Genomic DNA, 17,576 nt, shown 5'->3' with positions numbered 1-17,576 from the left:
TACACATAAGGTAAATTGAGACATATTGCAACCAACATGTGCCAGATCCTAATAGACTCAATCTACTAATCTGAGCCAAGACTATTGATAAACTACATGGATAAGGACTATTAGAATGAGGCACACCGAGCAAAGCAGCTCATATATCGAGAATCACGTAAAAAACAAATGTCCGTAATGTAATCGTTTCTTCTTCTTTTAATTCAATCATGTTTCGTGTATTTCTTATCCTTATACATATAGTTCAAGCTTGTGCCTTCAAACAAAGCCTTCGAACAACGCCCAAAAGTAAAAAATAAAATAGAGATTAACAAAGTAAATAAGGTTAAGTGGTTAATAATGTCAAACAAAGAGAGAAGGAAAGGGAAAACCCAAAGGGGTACAAGTAGGCAAAAGACTCATTAAGCCATATATCAGGTCATGATATGAAACTAGTGTAAATTCAAATGATTATATTAATGAAACATATAACACATACAGTTGGCAATCAAATTGTCATCATGTTCATAACATGGAGAAAAAACTAAATTCCCAACAAGATTACAAACCCAGGAAATATTGCAGTTCATTATCAATATTAATTCCCTTGTCCACCGCATGCAGTTTCAAGATCCAACGTGCCTCCATCTGGTGTAATCTTAGTTCTCGATTGCCGCCCCTTACATCAGCTGGCACTGTCCCAATAGCATGAAATTTAAACGACAAGTGTTTATTTTGTTCCGGACATTCCAAAGCATGATGAACAATTGGATATTTGTCATCCATGTTTTTTAAAGCTCTGAAATGTTCTGAAATTCGCACCTTTAGGTTCCTAATAGTGCTTCCCACATAAATCATAGTACATTTGCATATAATTACATATATTACAAATTTGGTATTACAATTTATATACTGATTAATAAAGAATCTCTTTGAGCCATTATATTGAAAATCTCTAGTGCCCGTAAGAGCATATTTGCACATACTGCAATCTCCACATTTGTGGAAGCCCAAATTTTTATTTTGCAGCCAAGTCAAGTTATCTTTATTACTCTTAGGGTAACTAGGGCTAACCATATTACGAATAGTGATTCCCTTACGATATGTTATGCTTGGACACTTAGTTAAATGTTTATTCAGATCTGTGTCTGTTGTAAGGAGTTTCCAATGAGATTTAAGAATATTATATATTTTATGTGACCAGGGATGATAATTAGTGATCATTCTCACTGGCTCTCGTGTTCTCAAGGTCTTGGGGGGACGTGGTTTAAGTGTGTCATTTCTTATAAGGGCACAAGCCCTTCTTTTAGCTTGTGCAATTACCTGGACATCATAGCCACGATCAGTAAACCTCTTTTCCATATCTAAGGCACATCTATTGAAATCAGAGTCATTACTGCAGGCAGACGGAACGACCGTCCGCCACTTTTCCGCCGGTAGGCAATCGTCACGATTGCCTACCGGGTGGAAAAGGCCTATGATATGGTGGGGGGTGCCATGCAGGCATCGCCATTTATATTATGATGTGGGCGGTGTCATGCCTTTCCATGGAGGAGACTCCACCATGGAAAGGCATGAGGGAATTGCTTTGGGGGCCTGTTGTGGGCCCCCGGTGGGGTGGGGGGCTGCACCTGGGGGGTGCCCAATGTTACCCCCCTACATTGGCATACACAAGGTGTCAGGCACCACGCGGTGCCTGTCACGTTGTGCATGTCAATGCACAACATGCTTTTTCTACATTGTGGCGGGTGCTGCTCACAGTTCCGCTCGTCACAATGTTGAATATGTGGGATGCGACCGCCACGGTGGCGGTCGCATCCTAATTGGCAGTGTGGGACCGCCGCACCACTGGCAGTCAGTCCCAGCACACACCATCCTAATGGACCCCTAAATCTTTTCTTACTAATTTACTTTCCAGCACTAAACTTGTTTAGTGCTGGAAAATCACTTAAAATTAGCGCAAAGCGTTCCCATGCAACCACCCAAGATTTCTGACAATAAACACTATTTAATTAAAAAAGTTGAAAAGAAAAGGTTTAGCATCAGAAAGTAGCATCCATTTCAATCAGGTGCTATCACAGAAAAATGCTTTAATTTCTACTTTCTTTTCTGACTTTTAATGTCTGCTGCACTGTACAGCACACATGAAAGGTGGGAAAAGCTTTAAGGTTAGTCTAAGCATAGTATTTTGTACTGGAAGGGTATCCTTCCAGAACAAAACCTATGCTAGTCTCACATAGACAACCTTGCACTATGATGCAAAGATGGATACCTGGTGCACAGCAGCACATTTCTGCCCCTGCTCTAGAGAGAGGGGTGGAGAGTGCCACGTTTTTTAAATATAGAGCTCTCCTGCTCCCTCCTTCCCATGCAGCACAGCATTTGCAGCTGCTGCACTGTGCATTGATTCAGTTAATCTGGGCCAAAGTCTGATTGCAGCTGACAGGAGCTTTGAAACTGCTCCTTTATGGCTGGGAGCAGACTTTGATCTGCTTTTCCTGCCTGCACTGATGTGGGCAGAGAAACAGATCAAACTTTTGCTCCCACCTGGAGGGACTAGCATTAGTAGCTGCTCCCTCCGAGCAGGAGCAATACCGGCTCCCACTGCATGCAAGAAGCCAGCTGGGGCCGTGGAGGCCCTGGGTCTCCCTCATGGCCCCCAACAAGTGTATGTTGGGTGCCATGGCTAGATATAGGCACCCACCTTTATTAATGTGGGCCTTAGTGTATGGGTTCCCTGGGGCCCGATAATGGATCAGGGAGGGGGCCACGTGGTCCCCTTCCCTTTAATTTTTTTTTTTTAAAACAGCCCTGAGGGATGGGGTCCACAGCGTCTAACAAGGATCAGGGAGAGGGGCCCACAGCCTCAATCTCCTTTAAGTTTTTTTAAGTTGTGGCCCTGGGGGATGGAGTCCCCAGAGCCTAGTAAGGCACAGGAAGGGGGGCATGCAGCCCCTCCTCACCTTAAAAAAAAACTGCCCCAGGAGTTGTGATCACCAGGGCCTAATAAGGCTTGATGGAGGAGGGCTAGGTGGGACCACCTCCCCTTTTATTTAAAAAAAAAAAATGGCCCTTGGGTATGGTGTCCACAGGGTCTAATTAGGCTCGAGGGTGGGGGAGGCTACGAGGCACCCCTTCCCCTTTCATAAAAAAGAAGGCCCTGAGAGATGAGGCCCCCAGGGCCTAATAAGGTTCTTTGTTCCTCCCCTCACCTTTAATTAAAAAATGTATATTATGGGTGGAATTTGGCTGGGATGTGTTCTGGGTTCTAAGAGATTTTACAATCGGGCCTGTTGTTTTCTCCAATCTCCCCACAGCCTTGATCAATATAATACTAAGAAAGTAGAGTCTCTCTATTAAGCCACCTTTTCACCATCCATCAACCTAGAGCGCATCCTTCAGCACAAGGTGCTTGCAGTTAGAAATTGTTTCTCATGAAATAACAGGTCCAAAGCACCATGTAGTGCTCTAGAATAGCATGCTCATAAGGCCATACATATGTGCCTCCCTACGGTGTCAAAGCCAGGTTAAATCAGCATCATGGTCACTATGTTGTTACTACACTTAAATGTAAACTTTTTAAATAACATCTTCAAGTCAAGAAAAGTCACTGAAATGAAATTATTGGTGTTGGGCCTGATTCACAGAAGTAATCTGAGACAAAATCCTAAACTTACTACTTTTGGTATTCACAGAAGGTATTTAGTAGTAGTAAAGTTAGGATTTTGTGTTAAGTCTGTCTTAAGTTTGTCTTAAGTTTGTCTTAAGTTTGTCTTAAGTCTGTCTTAAGTCTGTCCTAAGTTTGTCTTAAGTCTGTCTTAAATCTGTCTTAAGTCAAACGTAAGTCAAATTTAAGACAAAATCCTAACTTTACTACTACTAAATGCCTTATGTGAATACCAAAAGTAGTAAATTTAGGATTTTGTCTTAGATTAGTTCTGTGAATCGGCCCCGTTGTGCGTATCATGAGACGTATTGCAACCTGGTTTTGATCCTTCTAATCTCGTACTTGAAATTTTTCTGACCAATGAGCACCCACTATATATTTTCAAGCAACAATGCAGTTTATGTATGCATTCTACAACAATCTAGATACTCTATGTTGGTACACATTACTTCCCATAATGTTTTCCATGCTGACTGCCACTGTTTTCTTCTCTGGGTGTTTTCTGTGTTCTTTTAACCTCTGCTGTCCCAGGTCCACGTTTCTTGCTTCCATAGGTAATTTGAAGCGCCTCATATGCAGATTCTATTTTCCTTTAGCCTCATCTAGAGTGTGCCTTCTTTTTGTCCATCACTAAATCCTTGGTTATTTGGGTTTCTGAAACATTTCTTATGTTTTTTCATTGTTTTCATTTGCCTCCGCCATTTACCATTTTGACCAGTGAACGGTTTGATTTTGATAAAGCACAAATAATTCCATCCTGTATTTAGACTGCATACCTCGCTAACAGGTAGTAGCTTTCTGTACAGCTATACACATGAATCAAGAGTGATGGACAATACACCAAAAAAGAAGACCAATGCATCCCAATAAAGGCCAAAGAATGTCAGCTCTTCAAGCTTGAAAATGTATTTGTAACAAATTAGGAGCTATGGCAAAATGTAACTAGATATACTTACTTTTATTCCAGCTCCGTTTAGATGGTTCCTTTTCATTTTCCTCATTATCTACCTTCTTATCTCTTTCATGCTGCTAGCAGATAATTCACAGTCCTTGAGTGGTTTTGCTCAATAGAACTACAGAGTTTACATATGTTGTTTTCTTTGTTTTCCTATGTGCTGCATTGTTTCAGATTTCCAATGTTATTTTCTGGCAGGGGCTCCAATCAGTCAAATGGATATATACGGTGAGCTATTGTAATTGGGAACTTATTTTTATTGTATTCCATTTGATTGATCGGAGCCCCTATATATATATATATATATATATATATATATATATATTGCGTGTTCAGTTCGTAAGCCCAATAGCTAGACAAAAGGACGAGGTCAGTATTATCAGGAATAAGAAGAAGGAAAAGCAGGTGCTAGTGGTGGAGTAAGCAAGGGATGTGATGGAGCCCTTGAACCCTACCTCAATCCATCCATCTCCTAAGTGCTCTTAAGGAAACCTGGCTCTCAGATGAGATACCAATCTTATACCTCGTAGCTTAAGGACATTGATAAACTGCTATGGTTCTGTTATTGCTAAAAATGTCATCTATAAAAAAAAAAATATAAGCGAATATTTTCAGTGAATAATTGCATCATCTACCATGAACTCTAAATGAGGGTTTGGGATATTGGATTTCTCATCACATGACTGACTGGGTATCAGCCTCCTAATGGCATCTAAAAATGCAACCTAATCATTGTGCAATCTCTTTCAGAATTTGAAATATACAAATGAATAGGTTTGTATATTGAGTTATACATGCCTCTCACTAGGAGCCATTATCATGTGCAGCACATTTGAAACGTGGGTGATCACTTCTCTGGTAACATTTTCATGAAAATACTATTTTAGTTTTTTCCCTACTCTGATGCCAGAACTTTGTGAGGCTGGTATCCGTCGGTTCTCCGTGGTCTCCACAGACTTGAAATGGTGGCTCAGTGTGGATAGTGCTTACCACCAAGTCCCCCTTTTAGTTGCAGTGCTGCACAGACCAGCCGCTCTAATAGAGGTTATGTATGTGTAGCTTCAGGTCGAAAGGGAGGACACAAAAAGTAGTGGGGAAAGATTCAAAAAGATGCAAACTATTTCTTTAGCTTTTTAGATAGCAAAGGAGGTACACTGCCTAAGGCAGGGTTCTCTAATGTTGGTTCTGGAGGGCAGGATCCATGCCAAATTTGTTGCATGTCTACATTTAGATAAATGTAGTTATCTTAAAAATCTGGCATGGATCTGGCCATACTTTTTTTCTAGTAATTGTGTAGGTGAGAAAGAATTTACAAAAGTTGGTAGGGGAAGGGTGGCAGACTGCGAAATATATATCTTCAATGATTACAGAACATTGTGGGAAAACATGATAGAGGGGAAGCCATGCTGTGCTGATGATCAAAGCAATGAAAGGTAATGTAATGTGGCCAAACACATTATAAATCTGGCGTTGTATATTTGCTAGTAAAGTGGAGTTTTCCCTTTTTGGGTTGTAAGTGACAGCACCCATTGTAACCCGCTTAAGATGATTTTTAAAAAAAAAATGCACACTAATTTCGATTATCATCTTTCAGTGCAAAGGTCTGTATAAATGCATATATTAATAAAGTAACAATAACATGGCAAAGAATTTAAAAGGTTCGATTTTATAGTGTTCATATTTTAAACATGAGTGATTCGCACCATTCATGGTGATGTAATTTGTTCTTCTATTGCTTTGTTCTAGATTGTCAGCACAGATCCTGTTCCCGTGAAACTACACTATGACAAATCGCATGATCAAGTCTGGGTGTTAAGCTGGGGAAATATGGAGAAAACTTCTCCAACATTGCAGGTCAGTACAGTACATTATGTGTTTTGTGAAAAAGGAAATAAAGAATATAGAAACCTCCTTTCTATGGAATACACTGTATTAATTAATATGCACTACTGACTGTGGAGCCAGTGGCAGATTTACAAGAAAGTGACGCATCTGTAGAGATGCGTCACTTTCCCTGAGCCACCATGCAAAACCCTTGCGTCACCATGGACGCGTCATATTTACAATACGGCGCACCCTGGCGCAAGGATTGACAGAAGCATCAGAAATTCTGACGCATCTGTTGAGGGAAAAGTCACGCATTGCTGGAGTCATGTCGCAAGCACGACGCAACTCCAGCAATGCGTGTTGCGGCCTATTCCCAATACAGTGCGTCACTCCTTAAACCTGCTTGAAGCAGGCGTAAGGTTTTGATGCAGTGGCGTCCTAAAAGTCACGCAGTAAAATCTTGTAGATTTCACTGCGTCACTTTTACGAGGCTTTCCTGCGTGGGAACGCCTACCCTGCATACATTCTACCTGACGCATGTATAATGTCACACAGGTCTTTACAACGAGACGCATCTCCCTAGATGCGTCATGTTGTAAATGGGCCGCAACTTTTACGCCACTGCTGCATCACAAAAGTGACGCAACGACGGCGCAAAAGTGACGCAAGGGGCTTGTAAATCTGCCCCCCAGTGTATAAGAAAGGTGAGTGAGCATTAGTAGAGTTAACAACTGTGAAACAGAAATGTGAACTGTATTTCAAGTATACAATGTATGACTAGTGACTAAAAGGTCACTCACTGTGAGTATAGAACCCACGGCGACAGGCCAAGAGCTTTATCCAGATTGTGGCCTTTTACGGGTTCATAGACGTTAACTATGTCTATCTGGTACTCTTTTTTTAAGAAGTCTATCAACTATGTATTTTTTCTATGACAAATGGGTTACAATGTATTTGAACTCGTAGAACTTGAGATAAACTATATTTAGGCTTTGTGCAGTAAAGGTAATTATTGAATGTAGGAAGATACCTCGCGTATTGACTTTGAACATACCAATGGAAAACAATCATTTAAAATATATATATTTTAATATGGGTGTGCAGACTCGAAATATTTGAGAGTAATGGCATGTAGTAATTTTTATAATTACTCTTCTTTATAATGCGGGAAGTACGATGGAGTGTGTGGGATGGAGTGTGTGGGGCGCCAAATGAGGCGTTAAATTAGCCATTTGGAGAAAATCTATTCAGTAAAATAATTTCCATAGCTGAGAAAGTCTTTTGTCACTAACAAGTCAGAAAAATGACTAAGGGCCTGATTTCAAAGTTAGCGGTAACAGGCTCTTCAGAGAGAAGAGAGACATCCAGTTTGCTCAACTCTTTATTCTTCTGCCCCATGTAAAGGGAGCTGAGTGGTGGTGTTTGGTAGCCAGCGGCTCTCTGCTTTGCCAATGGCATCTTTTTAAAAAAAAAAAAAATTTATTGACATTTTCAATAACATACACCACAATGCAATAACACTGAAACAAAACAAAAAAAAAACACGCCAGTTGAGCAGTGTATTTCCTCCCATCATTATGTACGAACATGGGACAAACACAGAGAATGAAGGATAGAACTACAAATCACACATTTGACTAGTTATTAGCTGTATGACCCTTTGTGTTGTGAAGTCTGTGCCTTTACGTTGCCCCACGAGGGCCCACCATGCCACGTCTTCCCTACACTACTACTCCGTCACTTTATCTTCCGACAGATTTGAAGCTGGTACTACGTACATACACTGACATTTATACATAGGTGCTCACCACGTGCGGATGCACTCGAGAGGCCAACTATTCGTGCCCAATTTTCACCTTTCTCATCCCCCAGTACTAGCGGGAGCCAGGAGTCCCCACATATCTACACACTCTCGTCCTGTTGGCTTCGTGCCCATTGCAGGAATGGCTCCCAAATATCCCGCGGTATGGAAGTGGGCGGCATGAGCTCCCAAAACGTGGACAGCAGAGTCTGGCCGAGCGTCACCGCAGCCAACCAGCCCTCAATCGTTGGCAGCCTCTTCCCTCCCCAGCACAGCTCCACCTGCCTTTTAGCAAGGTATTTTTTACAAACCCCAATAACCCCACTTCGGGAGTCGGCAAATCAGATCTACCAAGGATTTGATTGATTGAGGTAAATACCATCGTCCAGTAATCCGTTACTTTTGGGCAGTCCCATGCCATGTGCAAAAATGTAGCAGGGGAGAAGCCACACCTCCAGCACCCACTGTCCTCGCGCAGCCCCATCCTGTGCAATCCTATAGGGGTCCTGTAAAATCTGTGCAGAAACTTGAAATGAATTAATCTTAACCTGTAATTGGGCGACAACTCAGTTAGCTGCCCACAGCAGAACTTCCACTGGTCCTCAGTCGGTGGAGCGTCCAGCTCAGCATTCCAGTGTTGCAGTGAATTAGGGCAGATCACCGGGGCCGAATCCTGCATGGTCTTATAAATCCGCGTTACCAGCCTGCGGGGGGACGGGGAACCAACCACGTTTTCCAGTGCCGCCAGAACCGGCGGGGCAGCCGGGAAGTCTCCACTAAGGGCTCTACATGCCGCACGGAGCTTATGATACAGGAATCTCTCAGCGAAGGGCACCTCGCGGTCTCCCTCCGCAGATGGAGGGGTCTGAACACATTTTCAGGGAATAGGTCAGCAAACGTGCGAAGGCACATTTTCTGCACCAGTGCCCCATCAATTCCATCTATAACACACGGCAGCAGTGGATTCTGCGATAGTGATAACGATGGGGCATAGAGCACCGGGACCCCCGCTCTCCTTCGCAGCTCCCCCCAGGCCCATCGCAACGCACCTGCGGTGTCTACGTCCACCCGAGGGCGTCCAGCTGGTTTACAGATCGCCACACTCAGCGGAGTCGGCGCTACCACATCTCGCTCCACCGCCACATGCGGCTGGAACGGTGCTGGGTGCACCCAGTAGTGTAAATACTGAGCCTGAGTGCTAAGCGCATATAAACGCATATCTGGTGCTCCCCTTCCCCCCTGCCAGAGCAGGAGTGTCAGCAGCTCCCAGGATACTCTCGCCTGTCCACCCGCCCACGCCAACGCCACGAGCCTTGACCTTAAAGTGTTGAAGAAGTGTGACGTTAATGGAACGGGAACATTTGCGAACAAGTATAAAAACTTGGGGAGTACAATCATTTTAGCTAAGGCTAGCCGGCCAGTCAAAGAAAGCGGGAGTTTCGTCCATATTTTGACCTTCTCCTCCAGCCATGCCATGGCTCTCCCGTAATTTAGATTCCAAATCTCCTGCACATCACGACTAATCCATATTCCCAAGTATTTGACCCTGTCTGCCTCCCACTGCAACGGATATTCAGATTCTGTTTTGGGCGTTCTGTCCGTTAAGGGGAAAATCACCGACTTTGACCAGTTGACCATTATCCCAGCCAGTCCCCCGAATCTGATAAATTCCCTCAACACAGGGTCCAAATTTTCTTTCGGGTTGACAAGGTATAGAGTGACATCATCCGCATAAAGTGATATCAAAAGGCATCTGGAACTAAAGCCTATCCCACGGGCCGTGTGATGTTGGCGTACGCGCGCAGTGAGTGGCTCCATAGCTATTGCGAACAACAGTGGAGAGAGGGGACACCCCTGTCTTGTACCATGAGAAATTGGGAACGGGTCAGATAGCATCCCATTGACCCTAATCCTAGCAGTGGGGGAGCTGTAGATTAGCCGTACACTATTAATAAAAAGCGGGCTGAACCCCATACGAGCCAGAATCGTGAACAGAAACGGCCACTCCAGGGTATCAAAAGCTTTTGTGGCATCGAGGAACACCACAGCAGCATGTACTTCAGGATGTAGATAATGTAATACTGAAAAAATGGTTCTTAGGTTGTGCGACGTCGACATCCCCGGAATGAACCCGGACTGGTCTGGGAGCGCAATCATGGGCAACAATGGCTGCAGCCGATTAGCAATCAATTTCGCGTATATTTTTACATCTACATTTATCAACGAGAGTGGCCTGTACGAGTCTAACTGGGATTCTGACTTCCCTGGCTTTAGTAACGTTATTATTACAGCTTCCCTCATGGAACTAGGCAGCTCTCCTGTTTCCAGGGCTTCCCCATAGACCTCCAGCAGCCTTGGAGCCAGTTCGTGAGCATACGCCTTATAAAAAGCTGTGGTCAACCCATCGGGCCCAGGGGCCTTGTCGAGGGGTAAGCTCTTTATAACCTGCACAACATCAGCAGCAGTGTACGGAAGATCCATATATTTCCTATGATTATCATTGAACCAAGCTAGTGCGATGGAGTCTAAAAATGTTTGCATACCCTCAGGGCATTCGTCCAGCGTAGCTTTATATAGAGTGGTGTAGAAGGCAGAGAAGGCCGCCAAAATCTCCCCCCGCCCCTAAGTGTCTCCCCAGACGCAGTGTGGATCTCGTGGATATACGTCGCAGCTCTGGGAGCCTTTGACATGTTGGCCAGCGTTCGCCCCGGTCTGTCTCCCTCCCCATATCTTCTAGCCTCTGCATGCTTACCCAGGAACCTGACCTCCCGCTGCGCCTCCTCAGAGTAATCTAATAATTTAGCTTTTATCAAGCCAGTTACTTTCGGGTCCCCCGTAGCGTAGAATTCGTCCTCCAATGCTTTAATGTTGGTCTCCAGTGAGGCAAGCGTCCCCCTTATCGCCTTGAAAACCCCCGCCTGTCGGGCTATACACTTTCCTCTAATTATCACTTTAAAGGCCTCCCACAGTGAAGCCACAGCAGCAACCGAACCCGTGTTCAGATCAAAGTATTCGATAATGTCAGCCCTGATCTCCTCCTTAAAGGCTTCATCTAATAAAGCGTGAGGTGGAAGGCGCCAGGCGAAGCCACGCTGCGGCGCACCGGGATGTGCCAATCTCAGCACGCACGGGGAGTGGCCGATAGTGATCGGGGCAGGTGCTCAACATCCACAGACCACATGGCGACATCACGGGACACCAACCAGTAATCCAGCCGGGACCAGGAATTATGGTGATCCGAAATGCATGTTCCCTCTCTCAACTGGGGTGTCGGTTGCGCCAGATGTCAATAAGATCTCCATCAGCCGTTATCTCCCCCAGCACGGCACTAGCCGCCGGGTGCAAGGTACGGGCAGTTCCCCTCCTATCTATCTTATCATCTAGGACAGCGTTAAAATCTCCTCCCCACATCACAGTCTGGCATCCGGCCGCCCTAATCTTAGACCAGATGGTGTGGAAAAAATGAGGAGAATCAACATTGGGACCATAAACAACAACAATGGTCACATAAGTACCACATAAGAGCCCCTGCACCAGAACATATCGACCCTCAGGGTCACTCTGTACATGCGTTTCCCTCCGATCCAACCCCCTCTTGACCAGCACAGCCACCCCTCGTGCATAATTAGAATATATAGATGAATAGACATGACCCCATCTATTATGTCGAAGTCTCTGTGAAGGTGTTACATTCAGGTGCGTTTCCTGCAGAATGCATATGTCTATGTTATGATGTGTCAGGTATGCATGGACCAGTCTCGCTTTTCTGCCATCATTTAGCCCCCTGACATTCCAAGTAAGGCAATTTAGAGTGCTAGCGGTCATATACTCGATTTCAAAAATAATGTCTGTACCCAGTGTGTGATAGTTCGGCCCACTTCAATGTAGCTTGCCCAAAGGATACCTGCAAAACCAGCAGTAAACAATAACAGGAACTCTGCCCCCTTCCCCCCACCCACTCCAACCCCCCAAACAGGTTGCAGGAAACCCCCCCAAAAATAACCAAACGATACACCCCACAGCAAAACCATTGGGATCCTTCCCATGAGGGCGCCACAAAGCTGGCAAACTTCTTTGCTTCGTGCAAGGTGGCCGGGAGGATTGCGGGGAGTTTGTCCGCACGCAACCCGCTATGCACCGCTGTCTCCAAGGTCATACTGAGTAGATCCGCAAAGTAACAGACTGCCCCCTCTTGGCAGAGCCCAAGGCGCCTCTCCGCACAGGTTCTCCGGTCCAAACACGGGTCAGGGCCCATTAATGTTAGTCATTGTCACTCAGGTGGACGTCTGCCCTCGCATCAACCTCACGAAGTCCCTTCTTCTGTTTCCCACAGGCTTGCTAGGCAAATTTCAACGCAGCCTTCGCATCTGTGAAAAAGTGGGACTGCCCTTCTATTGACACCTTTAGCTTTGCCGGGTACAGCAGTGAGTATGGAATCTGTGCTTGTAGCAGCATCCGTTTTACTTGAAGGAACTCATGTCTCGCCGCCTGCACCGCCGGAGTGAAGTCCGGGTAAAAGGAGATGGTGTTTCCTTTATGTGTGATAGTGCCTTTCTCCCGCACCTTCCTAAGGACGATATCCCGGTCTTGATAATTCAGAAGTTTCGCTATGATGGGTCTGGGCGGGGCACCCACCGGGTGCCGCTGGCCCAGCGACCTGTGAGCTCGCCCTACCACAAATACCGGGGAGAGGTGAGGATCAAACAGCTCGTGCAGCAGCACTGTTACGTAGGATTCCATTTTGGAAATGGCCGTCGTCTCCGGTATCCCCGTAATGCGAAGATTGCTGCGTCGCGACCGAGCTTCCAAGTCCTCGTTTTTAGCTCTGATGACTCTCAGGAGAGTATCCATGTGGAGCAGCTGTTCCTTCGTCTCAACTTGGAACTCATGAAACTCCATTTGTCTGCCCTCCAAATCATCCAAGCGAGTCTCGTGGGTCGACACCTGCGATTTGACTGAGTCCAACTGCTCGTTCAGGGCATCCAGCTTAGAATCGATGGTGCGCAGACTGGATCTCATTTCCAACATTAGGGATTTCAGTTCTCCCCCCTGGTTTTCCGTCTGTGGGTCCTGTGACCCCCCTTCCCGCGGGTCATGTTCCGCCTCGGTATGACGGGAAGCGTGCTTATTGTCGAAGGTGAGCTTAGGCTGTCTAGCGTCATGTTTACCCATAGCTGCCTCGGAGCAACAGGCCCAGTCCAGAGGCCCAGTCCAGCAACTCCTCAACAGCGGTTCACTCAATTGCTTGTCTTCTGCGGCACCACAGGACGCTGCCACAGCAATTCCGCTGTATCAGTGTCAGGGACAGCCACAGCACCCTCCTCGCTCCACCTAGCCTGCCAGATTCCTCCGCGCACCTCCACAGCAAAGGTCTCCTGACCCCCACAGGGTAGCTCTTCACCCAGGGCAGCGCAGTTCTCCCAACACTCACCAGCTCCACACACGCGGCAATGGAGGGGCCAGCAGGGTCGGTTATCAACTCTCCAGTGTGTCCAGCGGCAATCACCACCTCGGCGCCTCCAGTTACTCCTGCCACACCCACACGCGAGTAACCTCAATCCACGGTGCCATCCCGGGCCAGCCAGCACCCCCGAAGGTCCCTCTAACGTTGTGCCTCCGCCGGTAGAAGGAGTCCGTTTCCACGTCCCGCAGGCCCGCAGATCAAGCTAGGCCACCTGCACGCTCAGTCCATGGGTCCACCCTGCATACGGTCATGCCTTCAGCCAGCAGCGTGGAGGGCCCACCAGTGTCTAAATTCTTTTTCTAGGCCGCCAATTCGCCCCCACCTCACCGGAGCAGGCAGCCGCAGTCACTCCTCCAGTAAGCTTTGGCCGGTTCCGGTCCGCGCCGCAGCCCCGGGCGTCGCCGGCTCCAGCTTCCAGGTACTCGAGCCACAGCTCCTCCAACGGGCTCCGCCGCCCAGGCTCTTGACTTCCCGCAGAGCCAGGCCGACCTCCAAGGGCTCCCCGCCTTCTCCGCCGACGGGCAGAGGCCGAGCGATCACAGCGCCACGGCTCCAGGCCCTCGCCTAGGCCGCGACCTCGGGCCTGCGTAATTTCCCCACCCGTTCGGCGACTGCAGGCTACAGCTCAGCTCCTTTCCGTCGATTTTATCAGCCCCAGTCAGTCGAGAAAACATCCGGGAGGGCAGCGCTGGGGCCGCGATCTCATCGGCTCCCAACACAGCAGGCTTCGGCAGTGCAAGGTCTCCCCTTCTGTAGGATTTTAAAGGATTTATTTCCCGGCCGGCGGAGCAAGCTCAGAAAGCGGCCATTCCGCTGCGCAGCCGGCCACGCCCCCCTTGCCATTGGCATCCTTAATGTCAAAAATGATGAAGTTGATGGTAAGGGCATTAGGCACAATGTCTGATTTAAGACAATCAATTCGACACTATTTCTGCTGGTGTCTTTTCTGAGTGGTACAGCCATTAAATCCTATTAATGGCTCGTTTGTGCAAGAGATTTTCTTTCATCATTAGGCAGGGGACCTATATTGATGATTACTCTAGTCTGATAACTCCCAGGTTAACATCTAGCTTGTAAGAGCTCATAGTGTGAAACTTTGCAGGCAGTAAAAAAGCTCACATTGGCAAAACCCCTAGTGAAGACTGGCATGGTTCTGTCTTCCCTAGGCTGGTGATCAAGCTTAAGTTTGGTGTTGCTATGGATGTCAGTTCAGGGGTGCCACCTCCATTAAGGCGGAGGAGCATAGCCCCACTAACTAAATTGCCCAAGAGACAGAAAAATCAAATGGTGATAAAGTTAATTTATTACCATTTTATTTTTCAAAACCCAGAGCCAAGCATCAGGACAGGGGGCAGGAATTTCTGCTTTCTTACGCTAGCAGTCAGGCAGCAGCAGAAAGCAGTGATGGACAAGGCACATTAAGTTCAAAGTGCACATGTCTCTTTGGCTGGCTGTCTTGCTCTTACTGTTAAGAGGCTTCTTCTTCCATTGCCCAAACGTTGCTATATTAGAGGAGAATTACTCTCTGAATAACAGAAAGGGAGTGGAAACAATAGACTTATCACTTGGTCTCTGTTAGATTTGGGGGTCTCTAGTTGGCAGAGATAGGTACCTATGACCAAATAGGGGCCCTTGCGCCTTGTCAGGGTAAGGGGGTACACTCTTAAAGTAACCCCTGCTCACCCCCTTGGTAGCTTGGCACAAGCAGACAGGCTTATTTCAGAGGTAGTGTGTAAAGCATTTGTGAACACATACAGAAATACAGTGACAACACTACAGATGGACACCACACAGGTTGTATTATAAAAAATAAGTATCTTTATATAGACTTACCACAAGACCACAAATGACAAAAATCCACAATACTGTACTTTAGAATGGTAGAAATAGCTTAGTTCTCTTTAGATGGTAAATGCAACACTTTACGTTCAATGTACCTTTGAATGCGTCACACTATACAAACAAAAGGGTTGCAGGGAAGGTGATGCATCGGTTCCTTACACGCAAGAACAGTGATGCGTCGGTTCCTTGCTTCGGGGGAGGTGGATGCGTAGGTTCCCTACTGCTGCGTAGGAGATGGTGATGCGTCGGTTCCTTACCAGAGTGGAGGTGATGCATCAGTTCTTCACCGTGTGGGGAGGTGGTGCGTCGGTTTCTTACTGCGCTTCTGTGGCGATGCGACTAGCAACGCTGCAATGACACCCGGTGATATGAACAAAAATGGCGTCTTCTTGGTGTTGCGACAATGAAGGGGTGATGCGTGCACGCCCGATGGCCGTGCGGCGACTCAGTGAATCTTCTTGAGCCGCGACAGGCCCAGCGACACGCTTCTCTGGTGATGCGACGGCGTCTGCTGCAATGGCGACACTCTTCTCCAGTGATGCTGGGTGCTTCAGCAATGCGATGGCGACAGCGGCAGCAGCGGCACGCTTCCTCAGCGATGCGACTACAACTGCTGTGGCAGTGACACACTTCTCCAGTGATGCGACGGCATCTACTGCGACGGCGACACTCTTCTCCGGTGATGCGAGGCGCTTCGGGGATGCGATGGCGACAGCACCAGCGGTGGCACGCTTCCTCATCAATGCAGCGACAACTGCTGTGGCGGCGACACGCTTCTTTTTCTTGAGTCGTGATTCCAGCTCCGAGCGACACACAGACTCTCAGAAGGCCCGGCTCAACAGCAGGCACCTCAGATTCCCAGCAAGGCAACTCAGGGGAGCTGGTTAGTGAAGTCTTGTATCCCTGAGACTTCAGGCAGGAGGCAAGCTCTAGTTCAAGCCCTTGGAGATCTTCTTACAAGTGGATGAAAGTAGCACAAAGTCCTTTCTCTGGCAATCAGGTAACCACTGCAGGCCAATCCTCAAACAGCACACAGCATAGGGATAGTCTCCTCCTGCAGTCTCTCTCTCTGGTTTCTCTCCTCGGCAAAGGTTCTTCTTGTTTCCCAGAAGTAATCTAAAGTCTTGGGGTCTGGGCCCCAGTATTTATACTCATATTCTCTTTGTTCTCTGAAGGCAGAGAGGCCTTTGCCTAGTGCAAACCAGTTCTGGTCAGTCTTGGAGTACTTTGTTTACAGGACTCCACCTTTCCTTTGACAGTGTGGGCCAGGGACATCAGACGCACCACAGGATGTGGAGCCAGCATTGTGGAAGGCAAGCACAGCCCTATTCAGGTCCCAGGTGCAACTCCTCCTACCACTCTACGTGCAGATCTCTCTATTCAGCTTTGTGCTGACTTCCCTGTCTCCATGAATCTCCCAGCCTCTGTCACTCAAACTCCAGACAAGAAATACACAACCTAGCAGAGGCAGGCTTGAATAGTGAGGCAAGAAAATACCTACTTTCTAAAAGTGGTATTTTCAAACACAGATTGTTAAAACCAACTTCACTAAAACATGTATTTTATCATTCTGAGTTCAGGCATACTAAACACGAATTTCTACCATATTTCCTGGGTCAGTTAGGATTATAAGGTGTTATAATCAAACTGCCCATTCTGGCCTATGGGGAACAAGTAACCTTGCAATAGTGAAAAACGAAAATGGCTGTAATTCACAATTAGGACATACCACACACACCAGGGCATGTCCTAGCTTTTACTTACAATGCACCCTGCCCTTGGGCCTACCGTAGGGGTGTCTGATGTCAAGAGAGGGGAATGTTTAGGGACTGGCAAGTGGGTGCACTTGGCCAGTCAAAATGGCAGTAACCAGAATGCACATAGGCTCTGCAATGGCAGGCCTGAGACACACTTTACAGGCTGCTTTGGTGGGTGGCACAACCAGTGCTGCAAGCCCACTAGCAGCATTTGATTTACAATCCCTGGGCACCCATGGTGCACTGTACTAGGGTCGGACCAGTAAATCAAATAATCCAATCAT

At 46.8% G+C, this 17,576-nt stretch overlaps 1 protein-coding gene across 2 annotated transcripts in view; it reads left to right on the top strand.

The window, feature by feature from the left end:
* The window catches only part of FSTL5 (follistatin like 5), a 2,810,134-nt gene that overhangs the window by 2,494,151 nt on the left and 298,407 nt on the right, over nt 1-17,576 (top strand). For both annotated transcript variants that reach the window (XM_085641771.1, XM_085641770.1), the window contains one exon: nt 6,348-6,455. In XM_085641771.1, coding sequence (XP_085497897.1) covers nt 6,348-6,455 — 108 coding nt within the window. The remainder of the gene's footprint in view (nt 1-6,347; nt 6,456-17,576) is intronic.

This window comes from Triturus cristatus, chromosome 2_2 (assembly GCF_964204655.1).
Source record: "Triturus cristatus chromosome 2_2, aTriCri1.1, whole genome shotgun sequence".
Lineage (NCBI taxonomy): Eukaryota > Metazoa > Chordata > Amphibia > Caudata > Salamandridae > Triturus > Triturus cristatus.
This window is presented reverse-complemented; position numbering and strand designations above follow the sequence as displayed.